This window comes from Microcaecilia unicolor, chromosome 2 (assembly GCF_901765095.1).
Source record: "Microcaecilia unicolor chromosome 2, aMicUni1.1, whole genome shotgun sequence".
Classification (NCBI taxonomy): Eukaryota; Metazoa; Chordata; class Amphibia; order Gymnophiona; family Siphonopidae; genus Microcaecilia; species Microcaecilia unicolor.
In genome coordinates, this window is record NC_044032.1 from 434,164,420 (window position 1) to 434,179,680 (window position 15,261).

The 15,261-nt window shown below is 44.3% G+C and overlaps 1 protein-coding gene across 1 annotated transcript in view; it reads right to left on the minus strand.

Annotated features, from left to right (window-relative positions):
- The window catches only part of CASP6 (caspase 6), a 55,203-nt gene extending 42,405 nt beyond the window's left edge, over positions 1 to 12,798 (minus strand). Inside the window, exons 1-2 of the mRNA XM_030190810.1 lie at positions 12,679 to 12,798; positions 2,506 to 2,547 (exon numbers count right to left, since the gene is read on the minus strand). Of these exons, the coding sequence (XP_030046670.1) occupies positions 2,506 to 2,547; positions 12,679 to 12,685 (49 nt within the window). The 5' untranslated portion in view covers positions 12,686 to 12,798. The remainder of the gene's footprint in view (positions 1 to 2,505; positions 2,548 to 12,678) is intronic.
- Between the last annotated feature and the right edge of the window lie 2,463 nt (positions 12,799 to 15,261).

The window sequence follows — 15,261 nt, forward strand, 5'->3', positions numbered from 1 at the left end:
ATGGCCATGCCCCCTTTTTGGCAGTGCACATTAGAATTTACATCCACCGCTTTGCAGAATATGCTTAGTAAGTTGTGCGTTTAAATTCTAATTAATGCCAATCAGTGTCAACAACGGCTTGTTAAGTGGCAATTATCAGTGCTGACTGGCTTGTTAAGATGCACAAGCCAGTCAGCACTGATAGTTGCCACTTAACAAGCAGTTGTTGCAAATCTGGTCCTATTCTGATGCACAAATCAGAATAGGACCAGATTTGCACATGCAATTCTGCTTGCACTATAAATAATCCAGGGGAAATTGTTTAAATAACACCTCTCACCAGATTCACGCCCCCCCCCACCCTGTTTAACTGGTGAAGTCTCTAGTTAATCAAGTTAACAAGAAACCAAACATTTTGCAAAGAAGTAGTAGTAAAAAAGGATTTGAATTAAATGCTTTATATTTGGAATGAGTCAAAACCAAAATATCAAAAGAACCCTTAAATAAGATATCCCAATCAAAAAAAAAAAAAATATATATATATCATTACAAAATACATTTTACTTCAGCCACCAACGTTTTGCCCAATATTTTAAATAATATATAGAATAAGAGGTCTCTCATATAATCACTCCAGCCATCAATATAGCCTTTTCTTTTTTTCAGCAGTGGATCCTCAAACCCCGAAGCAGTGGCCTAAGAAACTCGGCTTGGGTGTGGGGGCCATGGTTAGAACTTGGACAAACCAGCCTGAAGACAGCTGACTGTGTGGCTGCTCCAGATAAGTGGACTTTTCATTCTTTTACACTGAAGTAGAAAATGACATGGTTGTCCCCGTCCCCGTCCCCACAGGTTCTGGCTCCATCCCCGCAGGTTCTGTCCCTGTCCCCATGGGCTCTGTCCTCATCTGCAGAAGCCTCAAACAATTATGATTTTATATTTAAATCTTTTTATTAAAGTACAAAATGGAACAATATGCTGTGCAACTATCGTGTATAAATTACAAATAGAAAGCAATAATAACAGTGAGCAGCTATAACAACCCTCCTCACCACCACCCTTTAGCCTTCCAATCCCAACAATAGTTGATTTCTACCAGGGGCATAGCCAGACCTCGGCGGGAGGGGAGGCCAGAGCCCGAGGTGGGGGGGCACTGTTTAGCCGCCTCCTTCCCGCTGCCACTTTGGATCCCCCCCCCCCGCCGCTGCATCAGGTACCTTGTTTGCTGGCGGGGGTCCCCAATCCCCGCCAGCCGAAGAGTCTTCTTCAGCGCTGGTCGTCTCTGGCGCCTTCATTGTGTGATCTTCTGCTTCTGACACCTTACGTCCTGCACGGGGCTACATGCACGGTGCAGGATGTAAGGCGTCAGAAACAGATGATCACACAACGAAGGCGCCGGAGACCGCCGGCACTGAAGAAGACTCTTCTGCTGGCGGGGTTTGGGGACCCCCACCAGCAAACAAGGTACCTGATGCGGCGGGGGGGGGGGGTCAAATGTAGAGGGGGCCAGGGCGTAATCTGTGGGGGCACATGCCCCCACGTAGCTATGCCCCTGATTTCTACTACCTCAAGGAATCTTAATCCACTCTGTTAAAATGTCCAGGGGTACAAAATACAACCCATTCTGTATGCCCTAGAGGGAATATTTCCATGCTAATCAGCAAGGGCCAAATTCTATTAATGGCACCTTAAAAATCGGCACCGAAAAACGCAGTTAGCGTGATCCTATAAACTACACCTAAATTTAGGCATAGTTTATATGCTGAAGTGCCATTCTTGCGACTAAAATTTAGGTGCACCCATTTAGGCCACCTAAAACCAGGCCTAAATACCTTAAGTTAGGCGCAGATTGGGTGTATTCCATAATAGCGCGCATAGTTTTTTTGAAACGCCCATAACCAGCCCATGCCCCCTTTTCAACTGTGCGCATCTGAATTTATGCGCACTGCGCTGTAGAATATGCCTAGAAAGTTTCTACTGCAGCTTTAATAAAAGGACCTCTCAGTATTTTGAAACATCAAGGATGTTTTTAAAGAAAGTTTACACATTTGGGACACTGTAATTGTAGCATTTAGCACATTCTCCCAGAAGGGTGTTCACTATGGAGATTTCAATGATTATTCACATTCTATAGCTTGTTGAACAGCCATAAACGTTAAGAAGGCTGTAATATACAAGACCTCTTACCCTATATATTATTTAAAATATTGGGTCAAACAGTGGCTGAAGTAGAATTTATTTTGTAATTTTTTTTGCATTTGGAATGGGCATTGCTCTCTCAGAAACCATCCCTGACTTTAAAGATGGAATATGACATCACTAGGCTCAGGTGGCAGAGCACCTCACAACATTTTTTTTCATCAGCTGTTTTCCCAAGCCACAGGTTGTTTTGCAGTTTCTTCATATGCTCTCTCCTTACAGCAACATAAAGGATAGTTACAGACTGCACATCAATCTGTGCAGGTAACATTTTTTTTTCAAATTAGGCATTTGAATTAACCATTGGAAGAAATGTATATACTGTACCTTTGGTGTTCAAAGCCTGTTTGCTATCCGTCTCAAGTTGCCCTGCAATTAAAATCATATATAGTTGATTGTTCTGGTAAACCGACATACACAGAGTAACATCAAAATAGAAATACACTGATTCAGGGTAGTAGAACACTTTTTTTTGGTTTGAGGAGCCAAACAAACCAATCTCTGGCTCCACCCCAACCTCTCAAATAGATAATGATCTGATGGGAAAATATTGATCTATGGCCCTAGGGCAGGGTTGACCAACCTCAGTCCAGTCGGGTTTTCAGGATTTCTCCAATGAATATGCATGAGATCTATTTACGTGCACTGCCTCCACTGTATGCAAATAGACCTCATGCATATTCATTGAGAAAATCCTGAAAACCCCACCTGGCGAGGGCTGAGATTGGACACCTCTGCACTTAGTGGATCATCCTATTTTACTGCCTATGACACTGATACATTGGTAGACTACAGGGCCAGTGGCATCCCATGATTCCTTGCCACTGAATGTTGTTCTTCTGGGTTTGAGCAGTATATTACTGAGATGATCTGCATAGAGATTTTTTTCTTGCTTCAAGTTTAAACGTAATGAAGGATGACTATTGCAGGACTCGTATGTTACCCTTTTCATCATAAAAATATCTTTTCCTCCCTTGCACATTAATCAGTGCACACAATTTGAAAGACTGTGAATGAGAATGTGAAAAATGGTTGCATCAGATTTGAGGTGCACTGAATCACTTACTGCGACTGGCATCGCAATACATCTGACATGCTAGATGTCCTGCATGTCGGACTGCAAATGCTGGCGTGGCACATTGGTGGTCCCTGCAGCACTGTGGAAGGCACCCCCTACCCCTTTTTGTATTTTTTTTTTTATTTTTTTTTATTTATACATTTTACAGATAAATCCAAGCAATTTCACTTGTACAGAAACATGTCCTTTTGTATTTTTGATGCTAAATAGAAGTGATGCAATTTTTGGTCAAGTGTCTGTTCATTGACAAAGCAATAATATGCTTAGGACATGATTCACCTGAATGACAACCTCCTGATCAGGCTAAAGGAGTGGGCCACAATTGAAGGATTTTGTGTGTGAGAGAACAGTGATGTAAGGGGGAAGGACTCTGGTAGTTTGTATTGAGATATTGTGATGCTATGCTGATTGTATTGTGTTGTGTCTTGGTTGTGCATATACTTGTGGATGTAGAGTGAAAGGAGTTGAGTCTCAGAGGTTGGTGTAAAGATACTTATGTCTGGTACAGAATGTCTGTGTGCTGTGCTGCGAGGCCTAAGGGGCGGGGGGTGGGGGGTGCTCAGAGTTGTTGGTTGTCGGATTTGAAGATGGATGGTGATGGGTTTATGTTGACAAGGGCTACTACAGATAAATGCTTGATAGGGTATTAAGGGGGAGGTTGGGGTGGGGTATAAGTTTGGCAGAGGTGGGGTTCATCAGGTTTGGGGAAGTGGAAACTAGAGACATTATGATTGTGGAGAGGGGGTGAGGCTAGGTTTAAAATGTTAGTTCATAATAATTAATGTGAGTTGATGTCATTTCATCTTTCTAAGTTTGATGAATAATTCCACTCTGAGAGTGATTTCATGGACTGGATTTTGCATGGAGTCCCCTATAAGGAGATTCAATATTGAGATATGGACTAGGTATCCACCTACAGCAGCACAGTTTGGGGGTTGAAATAGGAGCAACAGCCAGAGAAAATAAGCATGAATCAGCACAGCCAGTGTGGGGCCTTGAGAACATGAACACTCTCAAGACCACCACATCTAGTTCCCTCTGAAACTGAAAATTATGAGGGGTTGAGAAATGGCAGGCCTTGAGCATGCACAGATGCTTGGGCCATGTCAACTTTTGTTTAATACCACAAGTCCAGGTGGTCCTGGTGACAGTGGCAGCAGCGCAACAGTGACATCCATGGGAGGCGAGAATAAGGCCAGCAGGAAAAAAAGAGGAGGAGATACTGGGAAGGTGAATGAGTAGTAGGGAAAGGAAGGAAAAATGAGAGACATGAAAGGGAAAGGGGTTGCTCGTCACGTGGAGGGGGAGAGGTTAGGGAGGGCAATGGAAAGCTGGACACCCAGGAGGGAGGCTAGAGAGGGGAAGGGGAGATGCTGGATTAGGGGTGAATTAGGGAAGGGGAGATATTGGACTATGAAAGGGTAGGGCCTTGAGATACCTTGGGGGGGGGGGGGGGGTCACACATTGCTAAAAGTTTTCCTAGGGCATCAGATACTCTTTTGCTGGCCCTGAGGGAGATGAAGGGTTGGGGGAGACAGGAAGAGAAATAACGGCACTGAGTCTGGATGAGGGTTGACCCTGGTGGGAGGGAGAGAGGAAATTGAATGATTAAGCTTGAGAAAGGGTTCAGTTGAGAGGGATGTGAGAGCTTGGGAGGGAGAGAGCAGACTGAGGATTGAGAATAAACAGGTGGTTGTGCTGGGAGAGGAGAGTGCAGAGGAAGGGAATCAAGCCTGGGTAGGGGGACAGACCAGTCAGGTCTTGCAATGAGGGAATTTTGCAAAAAAAAATTAAAATTCTGTACCTTTGAATAAAGCAAAACAGCAAAAGTAGAGGCTGACAAATGCGCAAACCAATAGGGAGATAATCTCAAAAAACAGTTCATTCAGAATATTCATATCAATATCAAGGACCCGACACGGTCCATGTTTCGGCGCCAAAGCGCCTGCCTCAGGGGTCACAATCAACTTTCTCTGAGGAGAAGCTGATAGGCTTGAATTCCTTTATGTATGCAAGTTAATCCACAGAGAGAACAAGGCGCCGAAACACGGACTGTGTCGGGTCCTTGATATTGATATGAATATTCTGAATAAACTGTTTTTTGAGATTATCTCCCTATTGGTTTGCGCATTTGTCAGCCTCTACTTTTGCTGTTTTGCTTTGACTTTCTGTGGAGGCTCCTCCTGTCTTCTTGGATTTGTACCTTTGAATAATACATTTTTTGCATTGTATTTTAAATTAATACCGAAAGATGCTGATTATATTGTATTATTTGGACAAATCAAATATGAAAAGTTTAGCAGAATTTGTACTTTTTGTTTGCTGAACAAATGGCCTAGTAGTACCATGCCAAGATTTTCCCCAGTAGGATTCATCTAAATGACCATGACCTCATACTATTGATAAATTATCTGAACCAAGTTTACTGGCTTATATTACTTAACACATGGAAAATAAGCAGAACAAGACCCTGTGGCTGGCTGATTTGTGATTCATTATTCCTAAAGCAGAAAGAGGGTAATTTTCAGATCTATTTCCACAGGTAAAACAGTGCCTCAGCCACAGAAATGAGCTTTAACTGCTGGCTTATGTGTGGGTAGCAGTTTGAGTGCAGTGCCATTTCCTGCGCACTTCTACATCCTGCAGGGGGCAGTGTTACTAAGAGTATAGTTGGGGTGAAGTTTGGAATTACCTGCATATTTTTGAACTTTCAAAAGTATATGTGTATTTTAACTCAACATTTATCTGCACAAGTTTGCATATGTAAATGTGCTCACTTTCGCTTTGAAAAATGCAAATCTGCAGAGAAAGTATGTACACCCTTTCACTAATGAGGACAGTCACAGGTTATGTCCATACTTTACATGGAAAACATATATGCTGCATGCCAAGAGACAAAGGACAGCCACTTATGTGTATGCTGAGTTTGGTGTAATCTGTTAACAAATATCTTTAGCCAAGAACTGGAAAAACAGCTCGAGGTAAAAGTTTTCTTCAAGAAACCTTGAACTGTGCCCTCTTACAGAAAACTCTGACCACTCCTTGTGCTGAGTCAGAAAGCTATAATGACAAACTAGTAACCAAACCAGGAAATACGATCTCCACTAAGCCACTATAGGGGGGAGCAAACAGAACATAACTGGCTTGAAACATTTACTGAAGGAGTAGGTATCAATCAGTGAGTCAATGTGAACCTAGGAGAATGTTTTAAGTGGAATTCCACGGCAGTCATTTGCGTGTTCAGCATTGTTCAATGTTTCACAAATAATCTGCCTGCAAACAGGGCTAGATTCTATAGACGGCGCTGAAAAAAAGAGCTATTCTATAAGCCATGCTTAAAGTTAGGCACTGTTTATAGAATAGCATTTATGTCCGAAAATCATGCCTAACTTTAGGCACGGAAACATAAAAAAGCAGATCGATAAGAGAGAAATATTAATTTATTAAATAACATCAGTTAGCATGTACTAAGCTTTAGTAAAATGGCCCCTCAGATCGGCACAGTCCAAGTGAATAAGAAATGAAAAAGAGATAAGTAACTGTTTTTAAAAATAACTTGAATATATATATATATTTTTTTGGGGGGCAGGGTGAACACTTGAAGACACTCAAGATATTTTAATTCATTCACAAGAAAAAAAGTTAGAGTTCCTCTTAAAAAGCTGCAATAGCAATTCCCGTGCAGCAAATGCGACGAAGCCCATAGGAACTGAATGGGCTTCATTGCATTTGCTGCACCAGAATCACTAACATGGCTTTGTAAAAGGGGCCCTTAATAATTTCAACCCATGATTGAAAAATGTGACCGCCTGGCAACGAACGGTTCAGTTCACTATATGTGATTTTGTTGGTTGTTCTCTCTGTTGATGGTCCATAACATTTTAAAATTAATTTCTGAATATTTGTTATAAGATGTTGTGGATTTGATGATGAAAGATTTTGTTTCACTGCAGGGGATTTTTCTGTGACATTTATTTTATAAAGGCAACATAGGCACATTTACAAATGGGCTCAGAGATCCAACCCTAACAGCTCAAGCACAAATTTTCTCCTGCACCGGGGAAGATGTAAATGTATATGTACCCACATATTTTATATATGCAAATCATTGTTCTACCTAAACTACACCCCCGGGAATACCTATAATGATTTGTACTCAGGGCCGGCGTTAGGGGGGAGGAGGGGCAAACAGGGTAGCTTCCCTGGGCCCCACAGCTCCAGGGGGCCTCATGGTCCAGGCATCTCTTCCCCTTCTCCCCACCATAGTCCAGCTCTCCCTTCCCAATCTTCTTTAAAAATGTATTTCCCTTCTCAGAGGCGCCCTGGCGCAGCAGCCATTTTCACAAGCTGCCTGCGACTGCCTCAAAGCTTTTCCTCTCTGCTGTGTTGCAATCCGCCTCCTTTGATGCAATTTCCTGTCTCCACCTGGGCAGATCGCACCGTGGCAGAGCAGGGAAAGCTTCAGGACAGACGAAGTGAGGTTCATTTCTGCAAGACCATCCTGAGCTGGAATCACGCCCTGTATGAGACGCTCCCTAGCACCCCCTCCCTGGCCACTGTGCCATGTCCATCGCAGGGGCAACAATGGACAGGGAGTGATTTTCACGTCCCTGTCTCCTTTGTGCCCTGTGAAGCTGCACCGCTCGCATAGCCCTCAGGATGGTCCTGCATTTCTGTCCATGCTACACACAAAACTAACCAATTTGGAGACATTACCCTGGCAGAAACCAATAAAGCTTATCTGCATGCACATGCCTATGTGATTTTGGGAAAACATTACTTGTACCCAAGTCCCCTTGATTCTCTCTGAAATTTCTTGAAAATTTTAAGTGGATTGGATGCAAACAAACAAACAAAAAAAAATCATTGTGGCATAATTCTGCATGCGTATTCATAGAACATACAGCTTGCCCCCAAAACCACCCCTCTCCTGCTCCTCGTGGACCACTGATGTGTAGTTGAAGCTTTGTGGAATATGCAGATCCCCTCCCCCAATAAAATACTCATCAAGATCCCTGTGAACTCCAACATGCTGTGAAAATTTGGTGTTGATCAGACACAGAATAGATATAAAACAAAGGGGCTCTTTTAGAAACCTGCAGCAAAAAGTGGCCTTGGCACGTGGGTCTTTCCTGCATTCTATGGCCATTTTTATCGCAGCCATAAAAATTGCTTTCTCCTTTTTCTTTTTTTTTTGTATTAGTGGCCATGTGCCACTAATGTTGTCATTAGTGCACAGCCATTTTGTCAGTTTACCACAAGTGCACTTACTGCCACCAATTTTGAAGCAGTAAGGACTTGTGTTTGGTAATGTTGCTGTGTTAACTGGTCAGCCAGGGATGTGCATTCTCCACCCTGGACACGCCCCCTCAAAAATATTCTTTACCACATGGTTAGAACACACAGATTTGGAAGTTACCACAGGACACCTGATTGTGTCCCACAGTACACCCTTTTAAGCTATTTTAGGAACGCATTACCGCCTAACGCAGCTTAATGAAAATGCCCCAAAGTTATTAAGAGATAATTCTGTCCATGTCTTGGTGAAATACCTGGACTTGGAACAAATACTTGTTGGGTCTCAAGAGGACTGAGACACATGTGCACATGTGTCTTCTTCCATAAAAGGGGGGGGGGGGGGGGGGAGAGGAGAGCCAGGAAAGAGAAGATATAACCTATAGATAATGATAAGCAAACCACAACTTAGGCGTTCACAACATTTTCCATTAACTCAATCAATCCCATAGCACTTCCATTTCCTCCAATAATAATAAACTAGGGCTGCAGGCCGATTAAAATTTTTAATCGTGATTAGTCGTGCGACTGAAGGCGGGGCATAGCCAGCAGTCTACTAGGGAGGGCACACATTTCCTCTCCCTCCCCACATTAGATATCATGCCTTTACTGGTGGGGATGCTGAAGCCCCACTAGTCAAAGGAATCCACTGCCAAAGCGGACCCCTTCCTCCTTGTGCTGCCTCAGGAGCAAGGAAGTCAGTGGGGTGCCTCCAGCTGCTGATGCTGGCTCTCCCCAAGCATGCCTCTGCTCCCCCAGCCACAGCTTCACAATGGCCAGCACTCAAAACTGATGGCATCTCAGTCAAACTGGGCTCTTCATGGAGCGCCGGTGCCTCAGCCTCGTCACGTGGTGCAGTGGAAAAGATGGTGCCTGCAGGTGCGCGCGCCAACGAAAACCACCACACCCGCCAGAATAGGCTAAGAGAACACTGGGCTCCCCAGTTTCAGGCCACCCAGTGGCAGTAACCTTGGAGATACTCTGGGATTCCATACAAGTCTTGAATTCTTCGCTTTGTAAATTTTCTGAAAATTTTGTGATATAAAATTACTTTTGGAGGTTGTTATAGCCCAAAATAGAGAATTTGATACGTGCACAACCAAGGTGAATTTGTTAGAATCTAAAGTAAGTGAATTGCAAGAACTTTCTGGAACTCTGGTCAAGGATAAGATGTTTGTGCACCGGAAAATCAACTATGGAGGAATAATTTGTGCTTCTTAAATTTTCCTAAATCTCCATTGATATCTGGGATGGACTTGCTGAGGATATTTTAAGGAGTCACTTAAGATCACTGAGGAGGCTTTTCCCCCAATTGTGAGACTTCAGTTTATCTCCCGGAGGAGTTTTAGTAATAGGAATGACCAGGAGGCGCTACTCAGGATTTTTTTGAGTCATCGTTGGAAATAATAACACAAAGATTGCCTTTGGTTGTGACTTTCGCTCTTGAGTTGGGCTGTAATATCTTGTGTACATTTTTCTATCATATTCATGAGAAGTTTATGGGGTGCAAAGATGTGAATTTTCCGGATTTTTCTAGGGATACTCAAAAGAGGTGCCACACATTCTTGGCTTTAAGACCAAGAATGCTTCCATCGGGAGCCAATTTTGTTTTGAAATTTCCTTGTGTTTGATGTTATATGAGAGTAAATGTTATTCATTCTTTGACTTTGAACACCTATTGGATTTTTTTTTATATAAAAGAAAGTGAAAGTACTTGTGTAGAACTTTTTACTAAGCCATGGTAAAAAGTGGCCTGTGGTAGTGTGAGTGTGTGTTTTTGGCGAGCGCTGGGCCCTTTTTTACCATGGCTGGGGAAAAAAGGCTTTTTTTAATGGGGCAGTAAATGGCCATGCGCTAAAATTAAAAGTAGCATGTGGATATTTATTGCCTGAGCCCTTATCACCACTCATTGACCTAGTGGGTAAGGGCTCACATGCTACACACGTACTCAAGCAGCACACACCAATGTGTGCCGATTACTGAGAGGACTGTGAAAAATTATAAGAGGACCTTATGAGACTGGGTGTCTAAATGACAGATGACGTTTAATGGGAGCAAGTGCAAAGTGATGCATGTGGGAAAGAGGAACCCGAACTATAGCTACATAATGCAAGGTTCCACATTAGGAGTCACCGACCAAGAAAGGGATCTCGGTGGCGTCGTTGATGATACGTTGAAACTCTCTTTCAGTGTGCTGTGGTGGTGAAGAAAGCAAATAGAATGTTAGGTATTATTAGGAAAGGAATGGAAAACAAAAGTGAGGACGTTATAATGCCTTTCTATCGGTCAATGGTGCGACCGCACCTTGAATATTGTGTTCAATTCTGGTCGGTGCATCTCAAAAAAGATATTGTGGAATTAGAAAAGATACAGAGAAGAGCGACAAAATGATAAAGGGGATGGGACGACTTCCCTATGAGGAAAGGCTGAAGCGTCTAGGGCTCTTCAGCTTGGATAAAAGACGGCAGAGGGGAGATATGATAGAGGTCTATAAAATAATGAGTGGAGTGGAACGGCTAGACGTGAAGCATCTGTTTAGGCTTTCCAAAAATACTGGACTAGGGGGCATGCGATGAACCTACAAAGTAGTAAATTTAATATGAATCAGAGAAAATTTTCATTCACTCAACGTGCAATTAAACTCTGGAATACGTTGCCAGAGAATGTGGTAAAGGTGGTTCTACCACGGGAAATAGAACACACCAATTTCAAAATTGCCGCCAATTGGGCATGCTATCAGGGCGATAGCATCGATTTGGCATGCGCTATATGTGCGGTAGCTCTACTGCCTCTTTGTAAAATGGCCTCTTAGAGTTTGAAATCTTCATTGTCATTAAGGCAGGCTGAATTAGTATTACCCCCACCCCCACCACCATCGCCATCGCCACACACACACCTTTTACAATGTCAACACAGCCCATTCACTTTGTGGCATTTTTACTAAAGGGCTGCTGAGCGGCAACCCAGAACTACCACCAGACCAATGTGGGTGCCAACGGTAGTTCTGCCCCCAGTGCAGGCCATTTCCAGAGCTAGAGGAAATATTTTAAAAAATATTTCCACAGGTAATTGGGCAGTGTTGCACGTGCTGCCTGGTTACCACAGGAGCCCTTACCACCATCTCAGTGGCCGCATGGCAAGTGCAAACTTACCCCACAGCCATTTCATTTTTGACTATTTTCACCTGTTGCGGTAAAAGGGGCCCTGGCACGCAGCAAAAATGGCCGCTGCTGCTAGCACAGGGCTCCTTTACCACAGCTTAGTAAAAGAGCCCCTTTGAATGGACTGTGTCAGCATTACCGCACTGACAGCCGCTAGCATGACTTTGTAAAAGAGGGGGTTAGGTAATTAAAGACTGTTTTATTTTTTGTTTGTTTCTCCTCACTTGGATCTTCGATTTTTTCCTTTTATTGTGGTTGATAGTGTTAGTATTGTTTTCGTCATAATTTGTTATTGCATTATTAAGTTTCTCTATTTTTTCACGTTATGAATACCGTGTAATTGATTAATTGAAATTCTATAAAAATAAAGTTAGAAAAAAAAAATTCCCTACCACAGAATTTTTCATGTGTCAGTTTAGAGGAAAGGACCTCCATCTGACTTACTAATAATAATAGAAACAGCCTTCAGGCATTTTTTTTTTTTTTTGGAACGGCAGGCTCAGAAATCCCAAAATTATTATTATTATTTGCAGAGGTGGGGCATGCGACTTTGTCCCCCTCCTTTATTTATGAACAACACTGAAAGTGACTCAGAGACAAGCCCCAACACATTTCAGACACTGAGGAAACCTCCAGCCCTGGGCTTCAAAAAGTGCATGCACACAGAGATACAACAAAGAAAAGATCCCCACCAAAGCTTCCTTTCTCCTCTCGGGGAAAACAAAGTGAAACAAAATAGCACAGGGATCAGGGAAGATCGGATACACAAAGAGATCTTTTGCCTCAGGAAGAACAGAGGAGGGGAGGTGGGGGGACAGCGGATGGGGGAGTGAAGTACCTGATGATCGAGTGGACTTGGATTTTATAATCAAGCCTTGGAAGAGGTTGAGAAAGATCTAGGGGAGGGAGAGGGATACAAGAGGGCCATTCCTAGCTCTTAAGTCAGGGTTTCTTGTTTTCTCTTACCCGCCATAATCGGAATCACTTTCTTCGGCCGGCTGCCTTCCTGTTGTTGCTGCACTGTGCACTCTTTCTTTTTAATCTCTCGCTGTCACTGCACTGGCTGTGTGTGTGTCTACTGTTACAACTGCTCTCTCGGTTACTTCCTGGAGAGAAGTCCGTCCCTAACCTTAATCCCTCCTCCCCTAGTTTTCACAGCTTGAATTCCTAGGCTTCTTTTAGTTTGTGCAGTCCGAGATCAGAGATATTTTAGTGGTTCATTTTCATTTCAGGCAGTGTACTGGACCTTATTTTTGGTTTAAAACATTTTTGTTATCTTGATCTGTTACTTTACATAGAGGCATATTTTCAAAGCACTTTGGGAGGCTAAGTGCTTTGAAAATGAGCCTGATAGTAACATACATAGTAGGCAGCAGTAGCGTAGCCAGAGTTTAATTTTTAGATGGGCCTGGAGGTGGACTGGGTGGGCACAGGCCTCGCATTTCCTGTCAACCCACTACCACCCCCCCCCCCCAGCCGCCGCTGCATTTCCTCTCCATCCGCTACCCCCTCCCCCCCCGCGCAACAGCCCCCTGCACATGGTCATTTTTACTAACCTTCCATCACCGGCGATTCCCATAACCAGCCTTCTGCCAGCGCGCGTCGTCAGAGCCTCTTCTCAGGTGCGTCCCGCCTACTCTGCAACTTCCTGTTTTCCGCAAAGGTGGGATGCAGGAAGTTGCAGAGTAGGCGGGACGTGCCCGAGAAGAGGCCCTGACGATGTGCGTTGGCAGAAGGCTGGCTATGGGAATCGCCGGTGCTGGAGGGAGAACGGTGCTTCAGGGCAGTAAAAGTGAACAGACCACGCGGACAGGGAGAGTGGGCAGAAGAGGCTAGGCGGGCCTGGAGCAAAAGTGGCTGGGCCTATCCAGGCCCACCCGTGGCTACGCCCCTGGTAGGCAGATAAAGACCTGAACGGTCCATCCAGTCTACCCAACAAGATGCATACCATGTACAATGAGTTAATACTTTATATGCTGAAAACATCTCTCTTCAAACGAGCATATCTGACCGACCCAACTTAAATTTGGATCCTAATCCACACCACAAAGTATACCTCAATCCTTCCCCCCCCCCCCCCCCCATTTCTTCATCTTATCATTCTCCACACAACTTGTTATCTCTGTAACACTTTGCAACCATACATTGCGTTATATACTCTGTAGCCATACATTGTGTTATATACTTTGCTATACACTTACACTGTGTCATCTTTGTAATACCTTTTATCCATGCTTGTAAGCCGCACAACCTGCTATTGAGTGGGAAAGAGCGGGGTATAAATGCCACAAATAAAAATAAAAAATATTTGTATATCCGAGTTTGATTTGTCCCTGCCTTTCTCAGGGCACAGATCGTAGAAGTCCGCCCTGAACCAGTTTTATTCTCCAAATACCGGCGTCACCACCCAATGTCCGCTAAGATGCCATAGATCCATTCCTTCTCAACAGGATTCCTTTGTGTTTATACCACACGTTTGAATTCCATTACCGTTTTCATCTCCACCACCTTCCGCAGGAGGGCATTCCACATATCCACCACCCTCTCCGTAAAAAAAAATACTCTTCATTATTGTAACTTCCAGGGATTTTATTTTATTCTTTTGTACTCCGCAGTGAAGCTATCAGTAATGTAGTGGACCAGGACGCCTGTTAACCATGTACATGCCTACAACATAGGAGCCGACTTTTTAAAATGATTGGGGGTGCTGAATTTTTTTTTTTACAGGTGGTGCATTCCCCCCTCTCCTCCCCCCCCCCCATTCCAGCCCCCCCCCCCGGAGTTACAGGGCCCCCCGCCCGTCTGTCCGTCCCTCCCTCCGAGTTCCAGGGCCCACCTGCCCCTCCATCGGTCCAAATTTTAAAAGCCATTTTCTTACCTCATCGGGGTGTTATGGCGGCAGCTGCACGCAGTGAAAAGCATGCAGGCTCATGCTTCAGCCTTCCCTTGTCTGTCTGTCAGCTCTGGTCCCGCCCTCATTTCCTGTTTCCGCAAGAGCAGGACCAGAGCTGACGAGGGAAAGCTGAAGCACGAGCCTGCACGCTTTTCACTGCGTGCAGCTGCTGCCGTAACACCCCGACAAGGTAAGAAGATAGACGGATGGAGGGCCGCATGGGCGTAGACTGGGGGGGGGGCGAGGGGGACATTGCCCCCCCCCCAAATGACAACGACTTACCCGGGGCGCCAGTAGTAAAAGAAACAAGCAGGCATGCTCGTCTCCGTCCGCTTCCCTGTCCTCTCAGCGTCCCGCCCGCCCAAAAGGAAATGACATCAGAGGAAGGCGGGACGCAGAGAGGGCAGGGAAGCGGACGGAGACGAGCATGCCTGCTTGTTTCTTTTACTACTGGCACCCCGGGTAAGTCGTCGTTGTCATTTGGGGGGGCAATGTCCCCCTCGCCCCCCCCAGTCTATGCCCATGCGGCCCTCCATCCCTCCGTCCATCCAAATTTTAAAATTGTACCTAATTTTAAGCAAAGGTAGAAAAAAGTATTTTATTTAGAATGTATTAATTGGAATATGTTAGCATTTGGAAATGTGCATCTGTGATAT